Below are 24,335 nucleotides of genomic sequence, written 5' to 3' on the forward strand. Positions count from 1 at the left end.
AAAACGCAACGTGCGAACATAGCCTTAGGGCGTTGTAATAGGTTGCTGGCTGGACACCATGCGCATACAGGTATGAACAGCGCCCTATGCACGTCACTAATGTGCAATTTACTTTGCACCTATGAAGTGTCCACCATGTTGAGAGGCTTATCTGCATCCTGTGGTGCAATAGACTGGTTGCCCTCTTTTCTGCTGTGAGTATACTGTCCACTTACTGTAAATGATTTGATAGCCATTGGTGTGACAGGTTGATCTCGAATTTGATGGGGAACAATAATCTTGTATCTATGTGAAGCTCACTGCGAACAATGATTAAAATGCGGCCAAGATTACCTGGCGCAAGTGTGAAGGTTCAGTGAGGAACAAGTTAATTATCCCATGAAGAAAAGGAGCAGAGGGACATAGAATGTGATTGATGCTACTATTGATCAGTGGATTAATACAGGATGGATCAGTCTGAGAGGATTTCAAGTCTACTGGTATTGACACTGGAGATGCATTAACGTAGAGTTAAATGGGGAAAAAAAGGTGTTGAAAAATGATGCTTTCAGGGGAGAGATGTAGAATAATATGATGTCATATAGTACTATGCAAACATTTTAGGCAGGTGTGGAAAAAAAGCAAAGTAAGGCTATGTGCACATGCTGAGAATTGGGTTGAAGAAATTTCTGCACCAAATCTGCATCTCGTAGCAAAAAAAAGCGCACATTTTTGTGGCACATTTTTGCCTGGGGTTTAATGTGTATTTTGCATGGTTTTTTTCCATGTGTTTTTCATGCATTTGGGGTGGGAATACACTGGCAAAAACGATGAAAGAATTGACATGCTGCACATGTATTTCTGCAACAAATCTACAAAGAAAAAAAATATATACACCACTGACTACACTTTACACGTAAGGGCTAAATGCATTAATAGTTGAACTAAATAACCCAAAATGAAAAAATGCAAGCCCAAATAATAAAGTTTAGTCAATTTTATTTGAGTCACTTAAAATGTAAACAAATAGGGAAGAGATCCCACAAGCACAGTACATAAAACCAAAAAGGAAAAAGAAGCACAAGTGACATGTAATAAATAGGTGAAAAGAAATATACATGTAAATATATAAGGACAAATAAATTTACAGCATGGGCTATAATTTATCTATAGAAAAATATATACTGTATAATATCAATAAATATATTCAAACATTTGCCTAAAGACAATTGTACATAACAAACCTTTGTATAAAGAGAGAGGATATCCCATATATGGACACATCCCGTTAAATAAAAAAAACAAACGTGTTGTCTAGAGACGTGCATAGCTATATACATAATCAAACCATATCTTTAGAAACCATTCTGTAAAGTAAATCACCTAAACAAAGTAGATCGAAAAGTAGGGCCCGACCTTACCCAATGCGCGTTTCGCACATAAATGCTTCGTCTTGGAGTTTCCCTATTTGTTTACATGTTAAGTGTCAAATAAGTGTCAAATAAAATTTAGAAATGAAGGAGTGGCATCTTCCAAGGAGCGATAAGTAAAATAAAAAACTTTTATTCAAAGCATTTTAAAAACACTAAAGAAACTGCAGCATGTTAACACCTGACGTGTTTCTGGGACACAAAAAGACGCCCTTAGTTATAGGAATGGCATTTTACCAAATAAAATGTACTAATTTTTATTGCTTGGGCTTGCATTTTTTTCTTTTTGGGTTATTAAGGAAAAAAAGCAACATGTGTACAACTTTCGACTTTGCTGGCATAAGGATTTCCATACAGTTTTGTGACATTGCATCAAAAAACACGATAAAAATGCTCTGCACATAGCCTAAGAATGCTTTAAAAAAAAAGTGCTAATTAATTAATCAATTATCAACAAGCATAGTAACAAAATGCAAAGTAAATAAACAAGGAGAAATCTTAATCAAATCAATATTTAATGTGAACACCTCTGCTTCAAATCAGCATCAGTTATTCCAAGTAAACATACACACAGTTTTTGAAGGACTGTGTCAGAGGTTGTTAAAAGCATCTTGGAGAAATAACCACAGATCTTCTATAGGATTATGCATTATTCTTTTATTTAGTTACAGTTATGGTATATGTTCATATTATTTATATCTCCGGTTTTACATATATATATATATGGATCGTCAGCATTGCAATGATTTCCTACGGGAAATCTTGCTTTGCTGAACGAGTAACCTGATTAACAAGCACAGTCCCAGAACGGATTGTTCTCGTTAAGCAAGGTACCACTGTATTTATATCTTCGGTTTTACACACACACACACACACACACACACACATATATATATATATATATATATACATATCTATACTGCTCAAAAAACTAAAGGGAAAACCAAAATACAAAATCCTTGTTTCAGTGTTCCCTTTATTTTTTTGAGTAGTATACATATATACAGTATATATGTATACAGTGGTACCTCGCTTAACGAGTAACTCTCTTAACGAGAATTTCGCTTAACAAGCAAAGCTTTCTGTAAATTTGTAAACCGCTTTACGAGAAAGCTTTGCTGTACGAGCGAAATTCTCACCGCACACACTTCCGGTTTCGTCCATCCACCACACTCTGACCCGCACTTGCAGTCCACACAAACACACACATGTACGCACAAACACACACAAACACGCACGCACACACATACAGTATTATGCTCACCTTACCTTCCGTTCCACCGCCGGGCTCATGGTTCTTGTAGTTCCCGGGTACACTGCGACGTCCTTGCGGCGAACTGCAAGACTTAGGAGGCCTGCGATGGAACGGAAGGTAAGGTAAGCATATAATATAACATAATATGTGTACCTTTCGTTTCATCGCCGGCCTCCTGGGTGCTGTAGTGCGCCGCTGCGCTCCAGTCCACGCTGTGTATCTGCATCCATAGCGACAAGGGAGGAACTTCCTGTCACCGCTAATGAAAGGCAGAGCGCTGGCCGATCAGAGGCAAGCGGCTCTGCCTTTGACGTCAGTGCTCTGGCCGGGAAGTTCCTGTCTCATCGTTATGGTAACGTATTACACAGCCCGGCCCCGTACAAGAGAACAGCAAGTCCCAGCAGACCGGCGATGGAATGGAAGGTAAGGTGAGCATATAATATGTGTGTGTGCATGCATGCATGTGTGTTTGTGTGTGTTTGTGTGAGTTTGTGTGTGTTTGTGCATGTTTGTTCATGTGTGGAATGACAGAATAGGGGACCAGGATGGGACATTTAACACGTTGTGGAACGGATCGTCAGCATTGCAATGATTTCCTACGGGAAATCTTGCTTTGCTGAACGAGTAACCTGATTAACAAGCACAGTCCCAGAACGGATTGTTCTCGTTAAGCAAGGTACCACTGTATTTATATCTTCGGTTTTACACACACACACACACACACACACACACATATATATATATATATATATATATATATATACATATCTATACTGCTCAAAAAACTAAAGGGAAAACCAAAATACAAAATCCTTGTTTCAGTGTTCCCTTTATTTTTTTGAGTAGTATACATATATACAGTACAGACCAAAAGTTTGGACACACATTCTCATTCAAAGAGTTTTCTTTATTTTTATTACTCTGAAAATTGTAGATTCACATTGAAGTCATCAAAACTATGAATTAACACATGTGGAATGAAATACTTAAACAAGTGTGAAACAACTGAAAATATGTCTTATATTCTAGGTTCTTCAAAGTAGCCACCTTTTGCTTTGATTACCGCTTTGCACACTCTTTGCATTCTCTTGATGAGCTTCAAGAGGTAGTCACCGGAAATGGTTTTCCAACAGTCTTGAAGGAGTTCCCAGAGATGCTTAACACTTGTTGGCCCTTTTGCCTTCACTCTGCGGTCCAGCTCACCCCAAACCATCTTGATTGGGTTCAGATCTGGTGACTGTGGAGGTTAGGTCATCTGGCGTAGCACCCTATCACTATCCCTCTTAGTCAAATAGCCCTTACACAGCCTAGAGGTGTGTTTGGAGTCATTGTCCTGTTGAAAAATAAATGATGGTCCAACTAAACGCAAACCGAATGGAATAGCATGCCGCTGAAAGAGGATGTGGTAGCCATGCTGGTCCAGTATGTTTTCAATTTTGAATAAATCCCCAACAGTGTCACCAGCAAAGCACCCCCACACCATCACACCTCCTCCTCCATGCTTCACGGTGGAAACCAGGCATGTAGAGTCCATCCATTCACCTTTTCTGCGTAGCACAAAGACACGCTGGTTGGATCCAAAGATCTCAAATTTGGACTTATTAGACCAAAGCACAGATTTCCACTGGTCTAATGTCTATTCATTATGTTCTTTAGCCCAAACAAGTTTCTTCTGCTTGTTGCCTGTCCTTAGCAGTGGTTTCCTAGCAGTTATTTTACCATGAAGGGCTGCTGCACAACGTCTCCTCTTAACAGTTGTTCTAGAGCTGTGTCTGCTGCTAGAACTCTGTGTGGCATTGACCTGGTCTCTAATCTGAGCTGCTGTTAACCTGTGATTTCTGAGGCTGATTACTCGGGTAAACTTATCCTCCGCAGCAGAGGTGACTCTTGGTCTTCCTTTCCTGGGGCAGTCCTCATGTGAGCCAGTTTCTTTGTAGCATTTGATGGTTTTTGCCACTGCACTTGGGGACACTTTCAAAGTTTTCCTAATTTTTTGGACTGACTGATCTTCATTTCTTAAATTAATGATGGCCACTCGTTTTTCTTTACTTAGCTGCTTTTTTCTTGCCATAATACAAATTCTAACAGTCTATTCAGTAGGACTATCAGCTGTGTATCCACCAGACTTCTTCACATCACAACTGATGGTCCCAACCCTATTTATAAGGCAAGAAATCCCACTTATTAAACCTGACAGGGCACACTTGTGAAGTGAAAACCATTTCTGGTGACTACCTCTTAAAACTCATCAAGACAATGCCAAGAGTGTGCAAAGCAGTAATCAAAGCAAAAGGTGGCTGCTTTGAAGAACCTAGAATATAAGACTTATTTTTAGTTGTTTCACACTTTTTTGTTAAGTATTTCATTCCACATGTGTTAATTCATAGTTTTGATGCCTTCAATGTGAATTTACAATTTTCAGAGTTATGAAAATAAAGAAAACGCTTTGAATGAGAAGGTGTGTCCAAATGCTTGGTCTGTACTATATATATACAGTATATATATACAGTGGGTACGGAAAGTAGTTAAACGCCTTTACATTTTCCACTGTTTGTTTCATTGCAGCCATTTGGTAAATTCAAAAATGTTCATTTTTTTTCTCAGTAATGTACACTCTGCACTCCATCTTGAAAGTAAAAAAAAACAGAAATGTAAAAATTTATTCAAATATATTAAACAAGAAAAACTGAAATATCACATGGTCATAAGTATTCAGATGCTTTGCTCAGACACTCATATTTAAGTCACATGCTATCCATTTTCTTGTGATCCTCCTTGAGATGGTTCTACTCCTTCATTAGAGTCCAGCTGTGTTTAATTAAACTGATAGGACTTGATTTGGAAAGACACACACCTGTCTATATAAGATCTCATAGCTCACAGTGCATATCTGACCATATGAGAAGCATGAGGTCAAAGAAACTGCCCAAGAAGCTCAGAGACAGAATTGTGGCAAGGCACAGATCTGGCCAAGATTACCAAAGAATTTCTGCAGTACTCAAGGTTCCTAAGAGCACAGTGGCCACCATAATCCTTAAATGGAAGACGTTTGGGACCACCAAAACACTTCCTAGACCTGGCAATAAAGCCAAACTGAGCAATCATGGGAGAAAAGCCTTGGTAAGAGAGGAAAAGAAGAACCCCAATATCACTGTGGCTGAGCTCCAGAGATGCAGTAGAGAGATGGGAGAAAGTTCCACAAAGTCAACTATCACTGCAGCCCTCCATCAGTCGAGCATTTAATGCAGAGTGGCCTGACGGAAGCCTCTCCTCAGTGCAAGACATATGAAAGCCCACAGAGAGTTTACAAAAAAACACGTGAAGGACTCCCAGACTACGAGAAATAAAATTCTCTGGTCTGATGAGATGAAGATAGAACTTTTTGGTGATAATTCTAAGCTGTATGTATGGAGAAAACCAGGCACTGCTCATCACCTGTCAAATACAATCCCAACAGTGAAACATGGTGGTGTTAGAATCATGCTATGGGGGTGTTTTTCAGCTGCAGGGACAGGACAACTGGTTGCAATTAAAGGAAAGATGAATACGGCCAAGCACAGAGATATCCTGGAAGAAAACCTGTTCCAGAGTGCTCTGGACCTCAGACTTGGCCAAAGGTTCACCTTCCAACAAGACAATGACCCTAAGCACACAGCTAAAATAACAAAGGAATGGCTTCAGAACAACTTTGTGACCTTTCTTGACTGGCACTGCCAGAGCCCTGACCTAAACCCAATTAAGCATCTCTGGAGAGACCTGAAAATGGCTGTCCACCAACATTCACCATCCAACCTGACAGAACTGGAGAGGCTCTGCAAGGAAGAATGGTAGAGGATCCCCAAATCAAGGTGTGAAAAACTTGTTGCATCATTCCCAAGAAGACTTATGGCTGTATTAGCTCAAAAGGGTGCTTCTACTCAATACTGACCAAAGAGTCAAAATACTTATGACCATGCGATATTTAAGTTTTTCTTGTTTAATACATTTGCAAAAGCTTCTACATTTCTGTTCTTTTCTGTCAAGATAGGGTGCAGAGTGTACATTAATGAGGAAAAAAATGAACTTTTTTGAATTTACCAAATGGCTGCAATGAAACATAGAGTGAAAAATTAAAGGGGTCTGAATACTTTACGTACCCACCATATATATATATATATATATATATATATATATATATAAATATATATATATATATATATATATATATATATATATATGTGTATATATATATATATATATATATATATATATATATATATAGTGCAGACCAAAAGTCTGGACACACCTTCTCATCTCTAAAACAACTGTTAAGAGGAGACTTTGTGCAGCAGGCCTTCATGGTAAAATACAGTTAGGTCCAGAAATATTTGGACAGTGACACAATTTTCGCGAGTTGGGCTCTGCATGCCACCACATTGGATTTGAAATGAAATCTCGACAACAGAATTCAAGTGCAGATTATAACGTTTAATTTGAAGGTTTGAACAAAAATATCTGATAGAAATTGTAGGAATTGTACACATTTCTTTACAAACACTCCACATTTTAGGAGGTCAAAAGTAATTGGACAAATAAACCAAACCCAAACAAAATATTTTTATTTTCAATATTTTGTTGCGAATCCTTTGGAGGCAATCACTGCCTTAAGTCTGGAACCCATGGACATCACCAAACGCTGGGTTTCCTCCTTCTTAATGCTTTGCCAGGCCTTTACAGCCGCAGCCTTCAGGTCTTGCTTGTTTATGGGTCTTTCCGTCTTAAGTCTGGATTTGAGCAAGTGAAATGCATGCTCAATTGGGTTAAGATCTGGTGATTGACTTGGCCATTGCAGAATGTTCCACTTTTTTGCACTCATGAACTCCTGGGTAGCTTTGGCTGTATGCTTGGGGTCATTGTCCATCTGTACTATGAAGCGCCGTTCGATCAACTTTGCGGCATTTGGCTGAATCTGGGCTGAAAGTATATCCCGGTACACTTCAGAATTCATCCGGCTACTCTTGTCTGCTGTTATGTCATCAATAAACACAAGTGACCCAGTGCCATTGAAAGCCATGCATGCCCATGCCATCACGTTGCCTCCACCATGTTTTACAGAGGATGTGGTGTGCCTTGGATCATGTGCCGTTCCCTTTCTTCTCCAAACTTTTTTCTTCCCATCATTCTGGTACAGGTTGATCTTCGTCTCATCTGTCCATAGAATACTTTTCCAGAACTGAGCTGGCTTCATGAGGTGTTTTTCAGCAAATTTAACTCTGGCCTGTCTATTTTTGGAATTGATGAATGGTTTGCATCTAGATGTGAACCCTTTGTATTTACTTTCATGGAATCTTCTCTTTACTGTTGACTTAGAGACAGATACACCTACTTCACTGAGAGTGTTCTGGACTTCAGTTGATGTTGTGAACGGGTTCTTCTTCACCAAAGAAAGTATGCGGCGATCATCCACCACTGTTGTCATCCATGGACGCCCAGGCCTTTTTGAGTTCCCAAGCTCACCAGTCAATTCCTTTTTTCTCAGAATGTACCCGACTGTTGATTTTGCTACTCCAAGCATGTCTGCTATCTCTCTGATGGATTTTTTCTTTTTTTTCAGCCTCAGGATGTTCTGCTTCACCTCAATTGAGAGTTCCTTAGACCGCATGTTGTCTGGTCACAGCAACAGCTTCCAAATACAAAACCACACACCTGTAATCAACCCCAGACCTTTTAACTACTTCATTGATTACAGGTTAACGAGGGAGACGCCTTCAGAGTTAATTGCAGCCCTTAGAGTCCCTTGTCCAATTACTTTTGGTCCCTTGAAAAAGAGGAGGCTATGCATTACAGAGCTATGATTCCTAAACCCTTTGTCCGATTTGGATGTGAAAACTCTCATATTGCAGCTGGGAGTGTGCACTTTAAGCCCATATTATATATATAATTGTATTTCTGAACATGTTTTTGTAAACAGCTAAAATAACAAAACTTGTGTCACTGTCCAAATATTTCTGGACCTAACTGTAGCTGCTAGGAAACCACTGCTAAGGACAGGCAACAAGCAGAAGAGACTTGTTTGGGCTAAAGAACACAAGGAATGGACATTAGACCAGTGGAAATCTGTGCTTTGGTCTGATGAGTCCAAATTTGAGATCTTTGGATCCAACCACCGTGTCTGTAGAAAAGGTGAACGGATGGACTCTACATGGCTGGTTCCCACCGTGAAGCATGAAGGAGGAGGTGTGATGGTGTTGGGGTGCTTTGCTGGTGACACTGTTGGGGATTTATTCAAAATTGAAGGCATACAGAACCAGCATGCCTGCCACAGCATCTTGCAGCGGAGTGCTATTCCATCCGGTTTGCGTTTAGTTGGACCATCATTTATTTTTCAACAGGACAATGACCCCAAACACACCTCCAGGCTGTGTAAGGGCTATTTGACTAAAGCTGCGTTCACACATAGCAACAGCAACAACGACGTCGCTGTTACGTCACCATTTTCTGTGACGCAACAGCGACCTTGTAAGTCGCTGTTATGATCACTGCTTAGCTGTCAAACACAGCAGACGCAGCAGTGATCATAATGATACGCGTCGCTGTGCTACATGTGCAGAGAGCAGGGAGCTGCGCACACTGCTTAGCGCTGGCTCCCTGCACTCCTAGCTACAGTACACATCGGGTTAATTACCCGACGTGTACTGCTGCTACATGTGCAGAGAGCAGGGAGCCGCGCACACCGCTTAGCGCTGGCTCCCTCCACTCCTAGCTACAGTACACATCGGGTTAATTACCCGATGTGTACTGCAGCTACGTGTGCAGAGAGCAGGGAGCCGGCACTGGCAGCGAGAGCGGCGGACGCTGGTAACGAAGGTAACTATCGGGTAACCAGGGAAAGGTCTTCCCTTGGTTACCCGATGTTTACCATGGTTACAGCTTACCACAGCTGCCAGACGCCGGCTCCTGCTCCCTGCTCGCTTCATTTCGTCACTCTCTCGCTGTCACACACAGCGATGTGTGCGTCACAGCGGGAGACCGACGACCAAAAAATAAAGCTGGACATTCAGCACCAACCGGCGACCTCACAGCAGGGGCCAGGTTGTTGCTGGATGTCACACACAGTGACAGCGACGGGACGTCGCTGTCGTGGTCGCTGTGTGTGACACCACCCTACGAAGGAGAGTGATGGGGTGCTATGCCAGATGACCTGGTCTCCACAGTCACCAGACCTCAACCCAATCGAGATGGTTTGGGGTGAGCTGGACCGCAGAGTGAAGGCAAAAGGGCCAACAAGTGCTAAGCATCTCTGGGAACTCCTTCAAGACTGTTGAAAAACCAGTTCCGGTGACTACCACTTGAAGCTCATCAAGAGAATGCCAAGAGTGTGCAAAGCAGTAATGAAAGCAAAAGCTGGCTACTTTGAAGAACCTAGAATATAAGACATATTTTCAGTTGTATCACACTTTAAGTATTCCATTCCACATGTTTTAATTCATAGTTTTGATGCCTTCAATGTGAATCTACAATTTTTAGAGTCCTGAAAATAAAGAAAACTCTTTGAATGAGAAGGTGTGTCCAAACTTTTGGTCAAAAGTGAGTACACCCCTACGTTAAAATGGACAAATTGTGCATAATTAGCCATTTTTTCCTCCCCGATGTCATGTGACTCATTAATGTTATAAGGTCTCAGGTGTGAATGGGGGGCGGGTGTGTTAAATTTGGTGTTATCGCTCACATGCTTTTTTACTGCCACTGGAAGTTCTGAGAAGTGATATCCAGGTGCACTCTAAATTGCAGGTGCTCGATCAAGGGATGGCACACCAAATAATATAAGAACATAAGACCGGCACTCCAAAACTTGCAGTAATCTTTAGGATTTAATCCATAGAAGAACAGTACAAACAAAAAACAAACAACACGTTTTCGGCTAGACCTTTGACAAAGGCTAAAGGTCTAGCCGAAAACGCTTTCTTTGTTTTTTGTTTGTACTTTGCCACTGGAAGTTCAACATGGCACCTCATGGCAAAGAATTCTCTGAGGATCTGAAAAAAAGATTTGCAGTTCTACCTAAGGATGGCCTAAGCTATTATAAAGATACCAACACCCTAAAACTGAGCTGCAGCATGGTGGTCAGGACCCTGCAGTGGTTTAATAAGACAGGGTCCACTCAGAACAGGTCTCCCCATTTTCGATCAAATAAGTTGAGTTCATGTACTCAGCATCACATCCAGAGGTTGTCTTTTCAAAATAGACATATGAGTACTGCCAGCATTGCTGGAGAGGTTATGGAGGTGGGGGGTCAGCCTGTCAGTGCTACGCCGCACACTGCATCAAATTGATCTGCATGGCTGTAGTCCCAGAAGGAAGCCTTTTCTTAAGATGATGCACAAGAAAGCGCGTAAATAGTTCGCTGAAGAAAAGCAGACTAAGGAAAATGGATTACTGATATGAGGACATGAGACCAAGATAAACTTATTTGGTTCAAATTGTGTCAAGCGTGTTTGGCAGCAATCAGGTGAGTATAACAAAGACAAGTGTGTCTTGCCTAAAGTCAAGCATGGTGGTGGGAGTGTCATGGTTTGCGGCTGTATGGAGCACAGTTCATTGAAGGAACCATGAACACCAACTTGTACTGTGACATACTGCAGCAGAGCTTGATCCCCTCCCTTTGGCAACTGGGTCACAGGGCAGTATCAAAACATGATAACAACCCCAAGCACACCTTCAAGACAACCAGTGCCTTGCTAAAGAAACTGAGGGTAAAGGTGCTGGACTGGCCAAGCATGTCTCCAGACCTAAACCTGATTGAGCATCTGTGAGGCATCCTTTAGAGCTTCATCTATATAGATCTAAATCTATGACCATATATAAGTCCTCTTAAGATGTAATAAAATCTGTCACTTTATTGATGGAGTAAAACAATATGCCAGAAATATCTAATAGCTGTGGTAATCACATTTAGGACTTCCATTCATGAGGAAAATTGTGTATTTTTCTGCTTATTTGGCAATGTAGAAATTATGCTGTACACTCTTGAATTAAATAAATCAATTATGATTTTTAAATAATGGTAAAGATATGTCACTATGAAATAGGGTGACCACTGCCCTACCGCCCCCACCTCCCTGTGATTGTTGGAATGACGCTGTATTGTATTTGTATTAACACTAGAAGTCCCAGAAATGTTGAGTTCTCCCCTGAAGTCCCGAAAGAGGGTCAAATGACCCTTAGTCCCAACTGAATAGAACTAACTAGAAACTAAATGGCTAAACTCAATGGAAAACAACAACCTCCTGTGGTGACAGTAATGGCCTTAATTACAGAACAAAAGACGGTGATTATAGGATATTAGCTAAAATCCTTCAGGTCATTCAACCCGTCTCTGGGTTCCAAAGGTAGAAATGTTAAATGACCCCTCTCTGGGACTTCTAGTGTTAATGTGTATTTTATCTCCTGTAATACGACTGGCTGCCATCAGAGGTCATGGGTCCCTCAGAGAGAAGAGATAGACTGGTAGATGATGGGGCAGCAGGAGTGAATTGAGAGGATGGCTCATAAGCACAGGAGGAGATATAGGGGATGGAACGTCCTGGTTCAGACAGATAGGGAAAAACTGAGACAGCAGAACAAGAGAGTGAAGTCCAGGAGGGAAAGAAGAAGCAGAGTGGAGTACAGAAGGGTGGAGGTGACAGAGACTGGATTCAAGGGTGAAGGAAGCCCAAACCTTCGCCATCCCCTGGTCCCTGCTACAGAGACAGGACAGAAAGACAGAGAGAAGCCAAGCTGTTAGAAGGGGCTCTATTGCAGCAGGACATAAGTCCAGAGTGCATGGAGACGTAAGGAGAAAGTGGGACGCTCCTAACTTAGGCGTTATCTGCCGATATCTGAGGGAAAGCAATTGCTGCGGTCGGTATCAAGTGAGTCCAACCGTCTGTGAGCCGAGCTGAGTGATCCACCACCATGCTGGGGAAGTGGGTCCGAAGTGGGAGGATAAGTCACCTCATTATGGCTGTCCCTCCAGAGCCGAGGTGGATGTTGTAGTGAATGTACTTGAAAGATAATGAGAATGACAAGTCTGCTGTAAACTGTTTGAAACTGTCTGCCTGCAAGCTGTTTAGTAAAGTGAAGCAAATGTTACCCGGTATCTGTCTCCTTCCTCACCGAGCGGGGCTCAAGGCCCATAGGAGTGAACAGAACCCAAACGAACGGCAGCTGAAAGGTAACACTTCTACACCACATACCACCTACTCCACTCTGCCCCACGTGTCTGTACAGTGCCGAGGTGGGTTGAGGTCTGCCATGACCCTCGCCCACAACTGCCCCTCTCCGGCACTTTACAACTATACACAGGGGTGTCACAATAAGGGGTGCAATTTTAGCTCCTAGATCTTGATGTCTAATCCCCTTCTACCACATAGAAAGACACATTCATTATGAATATAACATTGTAGGTAGAGGAGAAGATGGAGTTATACCTCTGACTACATACAGTTAGGTCCAGAAATATTTGGACAGTGACACAATTTTCGCGAGTTGGGCTCTGCATGTCACCACATTTGATTTGAAATTAAACCTCTACAACAGAATTCAAGTGCAGATTGTAACGTTTAATTTGAAGGTTTGAACAAAAATATCTGATAGAAATTGTAGGAATTGTACACATTTCTTTACAAACACTCCACATTTTAGGAGGTCAAAAGTAATTGGACAAATAAACCAAACCCAAACAAAATATTTTTATTTTCAATATTTTGTTGCGAATCCTTTGGAGGCAATCACTGCCTTAAGTCTGGAACCCATGGACATCACCAAACGCTGGGTTTCCTCCTTCTTAATGCTTTGCCAGGCCTTTACAGCCGCAGCCTTCAGGTCTTGCTTGTTTGTGGGTCTTTCCGTCTTAAGTCTGGATTTGAGCAAGTGAAATGCATGCTCAATTGGGTTAAGATCTGGTGATTGACTTGGCCATTGCAGAATGTTCCACTTTTTTGCACTCATGAACTCCTGGGTAGCTTTGGCTGTATGCTTGGGGTCATTGTCCATCTGTACTATGAAGCGCCATCCGATCAACTTTGCGGCATTTGGCTGAATCTGGGCTGAAAGTATATCCCGGTACACTTCAGAATTCATCCGGCTACTCTTGTCTGCTGTTATGTCATCAATAAACACAAGTGACCCAGTGCCATTGAAAGCCATGCATGCCCATGCCATCACGTTGCCTCCACCATGTTTTACAGAGGATGTGGTGTGCCTTGGATCATGTGCCGTTCCCTTTCTTCTCCAAACTTTTTTCTTCCCATCATTCTGGTACAGGTTGATCTTTGTCTCATCTGTCCATAGAATACTTTTCCAGAACTGAGCTGGCTTCATGAGGTGTTTTTCAACAAATTTAACTCTGGCCTGTCTATTTTTGGAATTGATGAAGGGTTTGCATCTAGATGTGAACCCTTTGTATTTACTTTCATGGAGTCTTCTCTTTACTGTTGACTTAGAGACAGATACACCTACTTCACTGAGAGTGTTCTGGACTTCAGTTGATGTTGTGAACGGGTTCTTCTTCACCAAAGAAAGTATGCGGCGATCATCCACCACTGTTGTCATCCGTGGACGCCCAGGCCTTTTTGAGTTCCCAAGCTCACCAGTCAATTCCTTTTTTCTCAGAATGTACCCGACTGTTGATTTTGCTACTCCAAGCATGTCTGCTATCTCTCTGATGGATTTTTTCAGCCTCAGGATGTTCTGCTTCACCTCAATTGAGAGTTCCTTAGACCGCATGTTGTCTGGTCACAGCAACAGCTTCCAAATGCAAAACCACACACCTGTAATCAACCCCAGACCTTTTAATTACTTCATTGATTACAGGTTAACGAGGGAGACGCCTTCAGAGTTAATTGCAGCCCTTAGAGTCCCTTGTCCAATTACTTTTGGTCCCTTTAAAAAGAGGAGGCTATGCATTACAGAGCTATGATTCCTATACCCTTTCTCCGATTTGGATGTGAAAACTCTCATATTGCAGCTGGGAGTGTGCACTTTCAGCCCATATTATATATATAATTGTATTTCTGAACATGTTTTTGTAAACAGCTAAAATAACAAAACTTGTGTCACTGTCCAAATATTTCTGGCCCTGACTGTATATGCTCATGCACACAATACAATGCTGAGAATATTTTGCGGCATAAAGCCAAATTAATTTCCAAGTTGTGTTATGAGACATTCATAAAGCCTATATGTGTACTGCAGGAATAGACAGAATACAGCCATATCAGTTTCTTAACACGGTCCACCAATAATAATCATTAAGTATCACTTAGGCTTTGTAGATTTGCCACCAACCAAAACACACACAGCCATATTTGTGAGAAGACAAAATAATGGTGATTTGCTTGAGACGTTCTCTCTTAAGGCTGATGTGTACATTTGTGGATTTAACAGCATACAGGCAATACAATAATGGTCATCATGCTGGCAGAGTGGTTAGCACTGTTGCCTGGGGTTTACGTGTAATTCCAACCTAGAGTGCAGTGTGAAGGGATCTGTGCACTCTCCCGATTCTGATGTGGTTTTCGTTAAGGTCTTCCAGTTTCTTCCCGTGGTTCAAAGACACATGTACACATTACAAAACAATAATTGCTTCAGCATGAATGAAAGAAAGAACGATGGATTATAAGTTACACAGGGGAAAGGACTACATCTCAGCGATTGTGTACAATTATATAATATGCTGACAGATAGAAAAAAAAAAAGAATGTAGTATGGCAGGAAAGGGATGACATTGGTGATGCAAACCTCTATTATGTCTGTCTGTACACATAAGGATCTTAAGAATGAAAACATTAAGTATAACAATTGACAATTGTGTCCAAGCATGTATTTACCCTTCCAATTTTTTAGATTTGTCTTGCATTGACTTTTCATGTACTATAATACAACCGGCAGAATGTCATCTTATTCCTTTATTATGGACATTCCATGTGGGTTTTCGAGACATTAGGATGAAAACCAATTTCAGTGGTTAAGATGAACCCACATATTTTGAGGCTATTAATGTGAACCTTGACTCAATCACAGGACCACCCCCATACACATTTGACTAAAGTCAGCCAAACTCACCAGGATTGTCCTTGACACTCTCTCTTTCCCTTGGTAATATCAGGAAACAGAAGGTTTGGCACATTGGAATTGTAATGGCTGATACTATTAGTAAGCCACTGGCAGAGGAGAGAGCACAGGAGCGCTTAGCTGAGCCAAGTGTTCGTATGTATGGGATACCCAGGGGAGACTGCTCTCAGACAATCATCTGGCTGACAGCTATCTAATGTGTATGGTGGCCTTTAGTTAGGGCCTAGTCAAGGTGTAGATGCATACACAGCAACCTAATCCTGTTCTTAACTCGGAGTGTGTATCTAATTGTACAAGTGTAGACTAATATGGGTAAACTTACATACCCCCAGGATGATACATTTCACTACACTGATACACTGTGCAAAATATCAATATAGAAGGGAGACTTGCATTAGAGAGCATTGAGCTCAGGGATGTGGAACCTATAATCTGTGGGCCATTTATGTTCTGCAATATCATTTGGCCCGGCCCTCAGGCAGATTCCCAGTTGGCTGCAGTACTTGGATCACTGGCCACATTTTAAAGCCCCAGAATGCTTAATTTTTCTATAGAGAGCACACACATGGACAAAGCATTTACAATTGACTGTCATTGCAGCACACAACACTGGATTAAGTCTAAAGCTGGTCAGTGGCAGCGTAGAGACGTTCTTTGGTGGGAGAGTTAACATGCTCTGTCCTGCTCCTGCCTATGTGATTTATGCAGGAGTTCAGTGTATCTTATGTGAGGTATACATCACATTGTCCGTGTTTCCTATGTTATGTATACAGCAGTCAGTCTCAGTGTATTCTATGTAATGTATATAGAGCAGTCAGTCTCAGTGTATCCTATGTGATGTATATATAGCAATCTCTGTGTAACTTATGTAATGTACACAGCTATCACAATGTATTCTATGGGATGTATACAGTAGTATCAGTGTAACCTATCTGATGTATACAGCAGTCTCAGTGTAGCCTATGTGATCTATAAACAGTGGTGTTGGTTTCTCCTATGTGATATATATAGAGCAGTCAGTAACAGTGCATACATCTCACCAAAGAAAAGCAGTTTCAGCCATCACATTAGGGGTGAGTTAATTAAATGTTGGACCAAATACAACAGAATAATGTTTAAGTTTATAATTTTGTATGGCCCTCAAATGATGTTATAAATATACTAATGACCCTTGGCAGAAATAAGGTCCCCCACCACTGATTTAGCTACAGTGTTTGTTTGGACTCTTGACTGGTAGCAGGCTTTCAGCTGAGAGATGGAGAAGGTCTATTCCAGGTCACATCCACTTATTTGATGGAATTGTCTTAAGAGAAAAAATATACCTTATATCCCCTGTTATACAATTATGGAAAACACAGTAAAATGTGTGTCATGCTATACTTTCCTTTTTTGCTATTGGGTTCCTCTAAATAAGGTTTATTGTCAATCACAGTTCATCCATAGAACACTTTCAATTGTATTTTTTATGAATAGGTCAAAACTCAGGGCAGGTTAATATCTTAATATATTTCTACACTGTGTGCAAAATTATTTGGCAAATGAGTATTTTGATCACATGATAATTTTTATACACATGTTGTCCTACTCCAAGCTGTATAGTCTTCAGAGCCAACTACCAATTAAGTAAATCATGTGATGTGCATCTCTGTAATGAGGAGGGGTGTGGTGTAATGACATCAACACCCTATATAAGGTGTGCTTAATTATTAGGCAACTTCCTTTCCTTTGGCAAAATGGGTCAGGAGAGAGATTTGACAAGCTCCGAAAAGTCCAAAATTGTGAGATGTCTTGCAGAGGGATGCAGCAGTCTTGAAATTGACAAACATTTGAAGCGTGATCACCGAACAATCAAGCGTTTCATGGCAAATAGCCAACAGGGTCGCAAGAAGCGTGTTGGGCAAAAAAGGCGCAAAATAACTGCCCATGAATTGAGGAAAATCAAGCGTGAAGCTGCCAAGATGCCATTTGCCCCCAGTTTGGCCATAATTTAGAGTGGCAACGTTACTGGAATATCAAAAAGCACAAGGTGTGCCATACTCAAGGACATGGCCAAGGTAAGGAAGTCTGAAAAACGACCATTATTGAACAAGAAACTTAAGATAAAATGTAGCGCCCCTGAAACCATCAGGGTGCTACAAGGTTCTACATCCCCACAAGGATTCAGGGCTCACCCCCTTAGGGACCCAGAACCTCAGTGCCGGTAACACCAAAAACCCAGGTAATCCCAGTTTTCCCCAACAATTCCCCATTGAATGGTACCCAGCTAGGCTGGGACCAATGGATGGCCGTCTAGAGGTGGAGCCACTCCAGTCTACCAGTTGACCAGGTGGGAGGAGCAGACGGTGGAGAGTAGTCAGTTGAAATCAGTTTAACTCTGGTGAAGGTGGTGAAGGTGAAAGGTGTGGCTGAGGAGCATCCTGACTCGGTTTAACGTTGACCTGGTACCCAGGAGAGGTGGTTGGCAGTGGAGTACGGTGGAGTACTCCCAAAACTACGCACCAACGGGGTTATCACCTGCACAGCAAAGGGACTATTGAGGACCTTGCTGACCCTGGAGAATCCAAAGACTCAGTAGCAAAGAGAGAGTTGGGAACTCCGTCCCCACAGGGTTCACGCTACCATCAGGCAGACAGAGGTGGACACACCATAAACCGGGGACCCCCAGTGTTCCATATCACGGGGACCTACTTACCAGAGACAGGTGCAGGGGAAGAAGGTACCAGAGAACCAGACTGGCACTGGGACGACGGGGACCTGGAGGCGAAACCAGCCGGCCTCAGGCAACCAGTTAACATCTCAAGTGAGTGAACCAGTTGCACTGAATACCTGTCTGGACTCCTTCTTCCGACATCCCCCGCACCATACACCTGCTGGGGTAATACCCTACTTGCGGAGGGCCCAAGTCATCAGAGCTGCACATTCCATCAGCTCCAACAAAACCTGCAGCGGCAGCTCCCTACACTTAGCCGCAACACCGCAAGTGGCGTCACAAATAACTTTATTCACAACTCCCCTGTAAATATTCCTCATTACAAAAAAGGCCCAGGGCACAAAATCGGGTAATGGCCACCATCATGACATTCCCCGTACAGACACTGCCCGGGACCGAGTACCCAATATCCCTGGGTGCTACAAAAATGTCAAGACTGGGCCAAGAAATATCGTTAGACTGATTTTTCAAAAGTTTTATGGACTGATGAAATGAGAGGGACTCTTGATGGGCCAGATGGATGGGCCAGAGGCTGGATCAGTAAAGGGCAGAGAGCTCCACTCCGATTCAGATGCCAGCAAGATGGAGGTGGGGTACTGGTATGGGCTAGTATCCGCAAAGATGAACTTGTAGGAACTTTTCGGGTTGTGGAGGGAGTGAAGCCCAACTCCCAGACCTACTGCCCGTTTCTGAAAGACAACTTCTTCAAGCAGTGGTAGAGGAAGAAGTCGGAATCGTTCAAGAAAAACATCATTTTCGTACAGGACAATGCTCCATCACATGCATCCAACTACTCCACAGCGTGGCTGGCCAGTAAAGGTCTAAAAGATGAAAAAATAATGACATGGCCCCCTTGTTCACCTGATCTGAACTCCATAGAGAACCTGTGGTCTCTCATAAAATGTGAGATCTATAGGGTGGGAAAACAGTACACCTCTCGGAACACTGTCTGGGAGGCTGTGGTGGCTGCTGCATGCAATGTTCATCGTAAACAGATCAAGCAATTGACAAAATCTATGGATGGTAGGCTCTTGAGTGTCATCATAAAGAAAGGTCGCTATATTAGTCACTAATTTTTTGGGGTTTTGATTTTGCATGTCAGAAATGTTTATTTCTAAATTTTGTGCAGTTATAGTGGTTTACCTGGTGAAAATAAACAAGTGACATGTAAATATATTTGGTTTTTATTAAGGAAGCCTAATAATTATGCACAATAATAGTTACCTGCACGAACAGATATCCTCCTAAGATGGCTAAATCTAAAAAAAAGCCCACTCCAACTTCCAAAATTATTAAGCTTTGATATTTATGGGTAGATTGAGAACATAGTTTTTGATCAATAATAAAAAAAAATCCTCTAACATATAACTTGCTTAATAATTCTGCACACAGTGTATAAGGATCAACTCTGATTTTTGTGAAAGTTTAAAATTTCTACTTATTCAATAGCATTAACGTTATACCCTGTTCACACTGCATTTATTTCATGTTTCCAGAGGTTGAAACTAAATTTCTGAAAATGGACTTCAGACAGTGGAGGGTGATGCTAGGCGGGGAGTATTGCGGTGGGTTAACTCACTCATTGTTGATTGGTCTGCCCCTAATGCATATTCAGGTTCATCGCCAACTGGGTTTTCTCTACTGGCACATCAATTTGGAGCCATGCGGGTTTACATGAACTTGTAATTCCATGATCTATACCAGCATGTTTTTGATTCACTAAACACCCTGACAGATTTCCTTTAATAAGGGCTTGGACCATGTGTTTTACCTCCCCAACCCTTACCTTATCCTGTTCCCATATCTATATAAGGTTCCCTGGCCTCATATTGGCATAATTTAGGCCTCATTTATATGTCCGTGTTATCAGTATTTTGCATCAGTGTGTCCATTTTTAACATCACTGTTTTTCACATATGGATCAAAAATTAAATTAGCAAGCTTCTCCCATACTTTGCAATGTTAAATACGTTCCACAAACAGATGGCAAATGGTGGCGATCCGTGTGCTGGACATGTTTTTCATGGACACACAGATTTATATTGATTCTTGTCTATATGCTACCAGAAAAAAATGTAAAGAAAAGTTCCAGGTGGCACTCAAATATTAACAAAGTCCAGAAAAACTCACCACCATGTTGCCTTGTTCCCGCTCATAGAATTCTTTTGGGAAGACCGGAAAGCCCATTGGCCTCATCTGTGCAATAGTATAAAACCAAAAAAGGAAAAATTCCAGTAATCTTCTGAATATCCAATTTATTTCAAATTGATAAAAACAGCTTTAGTAATCAGGGGAAGCAGTCCATGGTGAAGCTTTTCAACCAATTGGTCTTAATCGTAAGAAATATTGACGGTGCTCAGGTCTAGGGAAGGTATCCAAAATCCAAACTAAGCAAAATAGATAGGCAATCCTTATATTTTTTATAAGCCCTTTATTTGTTCAATCCCATGCACAGGGAAGGCGTAACACTAACGTGTTTCGGCTTGAGCACTAGACTTTCTCAAAAAAGTAGTGCTCAAGGAAACGCGTTACTGTGACGTCTTCTCGTGCATGGGATTTAACAAATAAAGGACTTATAAGAAATATAAGGATTGCCTGTCTATTTTTCTTGGTCGGAAAAAAATGGTGGGGTTCACATGGACGAACGGTCAATGAAAAACACAGATATGTGAGCAGCACCTTAGGCTATCATGGTTTAAAGCCGTGAAAAAAAACGAATATAAGTACATGCAACATGGACGTGTGAATGAGGCCTTATGCTGTTGGCTTGAGTGAAGCTATTTTAGCTCTTTCTGGTGAGCAATGATATCTGTTAATATGACAATGATAGAATTAATGAGAAAACCTGCTGCATGTTTGGTAATTGAATTGTGCTGATGTATGTTAAATGTTTTAACAAGAAAGGGGGAATTATGATGAGACTGAGCTGATGCAGAGGAGATAGCGGTGCATATTTCCATGGACAGGATAAAGACAAGGCTACAAATGAGGGGGTAGAGGGAAGCAGGCTGACCATCCCATCTGGCCTATAAAGAATGAAAGAAAGGGGAGAGGGAGATCAGCAGAGTGATGTAAATTATATGACTGCGTCCAGCCAGAGCTGTCACAGAATGTAACACTCAGCCAGAGGGCAAGGAGACGAAGAGCGCTGGAGAGGGTGCATCAGGAATGAGGCACTGCATGAGAAAGTAGGAACACAGGGCTCTCAGCAAAGACACAGCTACGGAGAAAAATCCAATAAAGGAAAGTAAGCAGCTTGATAACTGTGATGTCCCCTGAAATCAAAGACACCTCATCAATCATGCCACTTCAAACATTAGTCTGTGAATATAACTGCTTTCTTGGGATTTTACGCGTTTTCGTCATTGACCCAAGTCATCTTATTTTTCTTTAATAGAATAATATATTGGAAATTTCTGTCATATTTCCCTTTCTCTATGAGCAGCATCTGTGTCCTGACCACGCCAGCCATCCCAAGTAAAATCCTTTATAGGATCTTCCTGGCCCAAACATATCCTCTAACACCGTATTCCTCCTCTTAATTGGTTGGCCCATGCCCAACAGAAAGCAATAGAAGATTGAAATACATTGTAACGGTAAAATACTTACCATCACCTTTTTATCTTGCATGCGCTAAGTCTTGGCACAGGGAGACATACTGCGAGAGAGCGTTATGGATTGTGAACGTGGAAGAGCTGCCATACTGATCAGAAAGATGGTCATCTGAACCATCATCTGGTCAGAAAAATTGGCAGTTGCCATATTCTGTGAGTTATAACTTTTTAATGTTTTAAGCTGATACATGAGGACTTTTGTGAAGTGAGCTATAGATTTTATTTCCACCATTCTGTGGTCCATATGACTTTTTATTGTCTTAAAACTCCAGTGATAGGAGCAAAAACCACCAATTCTGACATTTTGAATTGTTTTGTTTGACGTTTCTCAAATCATTGGCAATCTGTGATCTTGTCATGGGTTTCAGAAGTGATTTTCCACCTTAATTCCCAATTCCCACAATTGACAGCAGCATATATGAGGTTAAACTGTTGAAATCAGAGCGAGATCTGATCACTCTGGTTCCTCTTGGCTGCAGCATTAGGATATCTTCACACGGTGTTTTTATACAACATTTTTTGGGCAGAAAAAAAAAGAAAAAAACACTCCAAAGAATAATATTAATTTGGCTACAAAAATGACTTCCTCTTCATATGTTCAGGATTTTGACTTTCTTTTAAATGCTTGAGGCTTTCAAATGATGCCAAGGGTTTAAAACAAGTGACATTTACATTCATCAGATGTTTTCCGCTAGGAAATTGCTCCACACTTTACAATACAAGTTAATGGGAAGGCTAATAAAACGGCTGATAGATGCCTCTGCATTTTTTCACCATTTCCACTCCAAAAAAATACTAGTATTTTCTTAATTTTGTTTATTGATATAAAAAAAATCCAGAAAACATCAGAAAAAAATCACAAGAAAAAAATGGCAGTGGAAAAAAATGCTCAGAAAATTATTCACAAAAAACTCAAGTAAAAGACGATCCAAGTTTTCAAAACACCAGTGAAAATGAAAGTTTTCTAAAGTCTTTAAAAACTGTTCTAATATAAACCGTACTGTCACCCAGTGACTACTGGGATTTTGCCAAGTACACTACACGGAAAGCCACAGCGAGCACCACAACACACAGGGTACACGATACAACGCTAGGGAAAGGGGAGCAGGGTCACCTCCTAAACTCACCTGAGGCTGATCCCTGTACTCCCTAACGTCCCTATACAGGTTCTTTCACCCCGTCACCGATCACGTGCCTATCCCTGTCTTTCCCTGCACTCAGCCCTGTATAGTGCGCAGGGCAGCGGGAACGCTAGTCTTGCTCTAGATTAAAAACAGAGAAGATTAGACAGGTAAAATAAACAGCAATCATACAAAGCACTCCAAACGACAAGAGATAATAATGAGGAATGGACCAGAGGGGAAAAACCCAAAAGGTCTAAGGAAGGGAATAACAACACAACTACCACACAGCAAATGTTCTCTGTATGGCTTCCTGGTCCTCAGCGTACAGGTTCCCTGTAGAGTCAAGTAAAGCAAAAACTATCACCACCGATTTACCTGGGCTGGGAAAATGTGTATGAACCCTGCACTGTGATCTCTTGACACCAGAAATTGGAGGGAGCACTCTCTATCGTGGTACCCTCATGACACGTACAGTACAGACCAAAAGTTTGGACACACCTTCTCATCTCTAGAACAACTATTAAGAGGAGACTTTGTGCAGCAGGCCTTCATAGTAAAATAGCTGCTAGGAAACCACTGCTAAGGACAGGCAACAAGCAGAAGAGACTTGTTTGGGCTAAAGAACACAAGGAATGGACATTAGACCAGTGGAAATCTGTGCTTTGGTCTGATGAGTCCAAATTTGAGATCTTTGGATCCAACCACTGTGACTTTGTAGAAAAAGTGAATGGATGGACTCTACATGCCTGGTTCCCACCGTGAAGCATGGAGGAGGAGGTGTGACGGTGTGGGGGTGCATTGCTGATGACACTGTTGGGGATTTATTCAAAATTGAAGGCATACTAAACCAGTATGGCTACCACAGCATCTTGCAGCGGCGTGCTATTCCATCCTGTTTGCTTTTAGTTGGACCATCATTTATTTTTCAACAGGACAATGACCCCCAACACACCTCCAGGCTGTGTAAGGGCTATTTGACTAAGAAGGAGAGTGATCGGATGCTACGCCAGATGACTTGGCCTTCACAGTCACCAGACCTGAACCCAATCGAGATGGTTTGGGGTGAGCTGGACCACAGAGTGAAGGCAAAAGGGCCAACAAGTGCTAAGCATCTCTGGGAACTCCTTCAAG

At 41.7% G+C, this 24,335-nt stretch overlaps 1 protein-coding gene across 4 annotated transcripts in view; it reads right to left on the bottom strand.

Moving 5' to 3' along the window:
• LINGO1 (leucine rich repeat and Ig domain containing 1) overlaps positions 1-24,335 on the bottom strand; it is a 520,596-nt gene that overhangs the window by 118,519 nt on the left and 377,742 nt on the right. The window contains exon 2 of one of the 4 annotated variants that reach the window (XM_075345578.1): positions 2,679-2,764. The exons of the other annotated variants lie outside the window; for them this stretch is intronic. Within the exon in view, the coding sequence (XP_075201693.1) occupies positions 2,679-2,702 (24 nt within the window). The 5' untranslated portion in view covers positions 2,703-2,764. The remainder of the gene's footprint in view (positions 1-2,678; positions 2,765-24,335) is intronic. 4 annotated transcript variants of the gene reach the window in all.

This window comes from Anomaloglossus baeobatrachus, chromosome 4 (genome assembly GCF_048569485.1).
Source record: "Anomaloglossus baeobatrachus isolate aAnoBae1 chromosome 4, aAnoBae1.hap1, whole genome shotgun sequence".
Lineage (NCBI taxonomy): Eukaryota > Metazoa > Chordata > Amphibia > Anura > Aromobatidae > Anomaloglossus > Anomaloglossus baeobatrachus.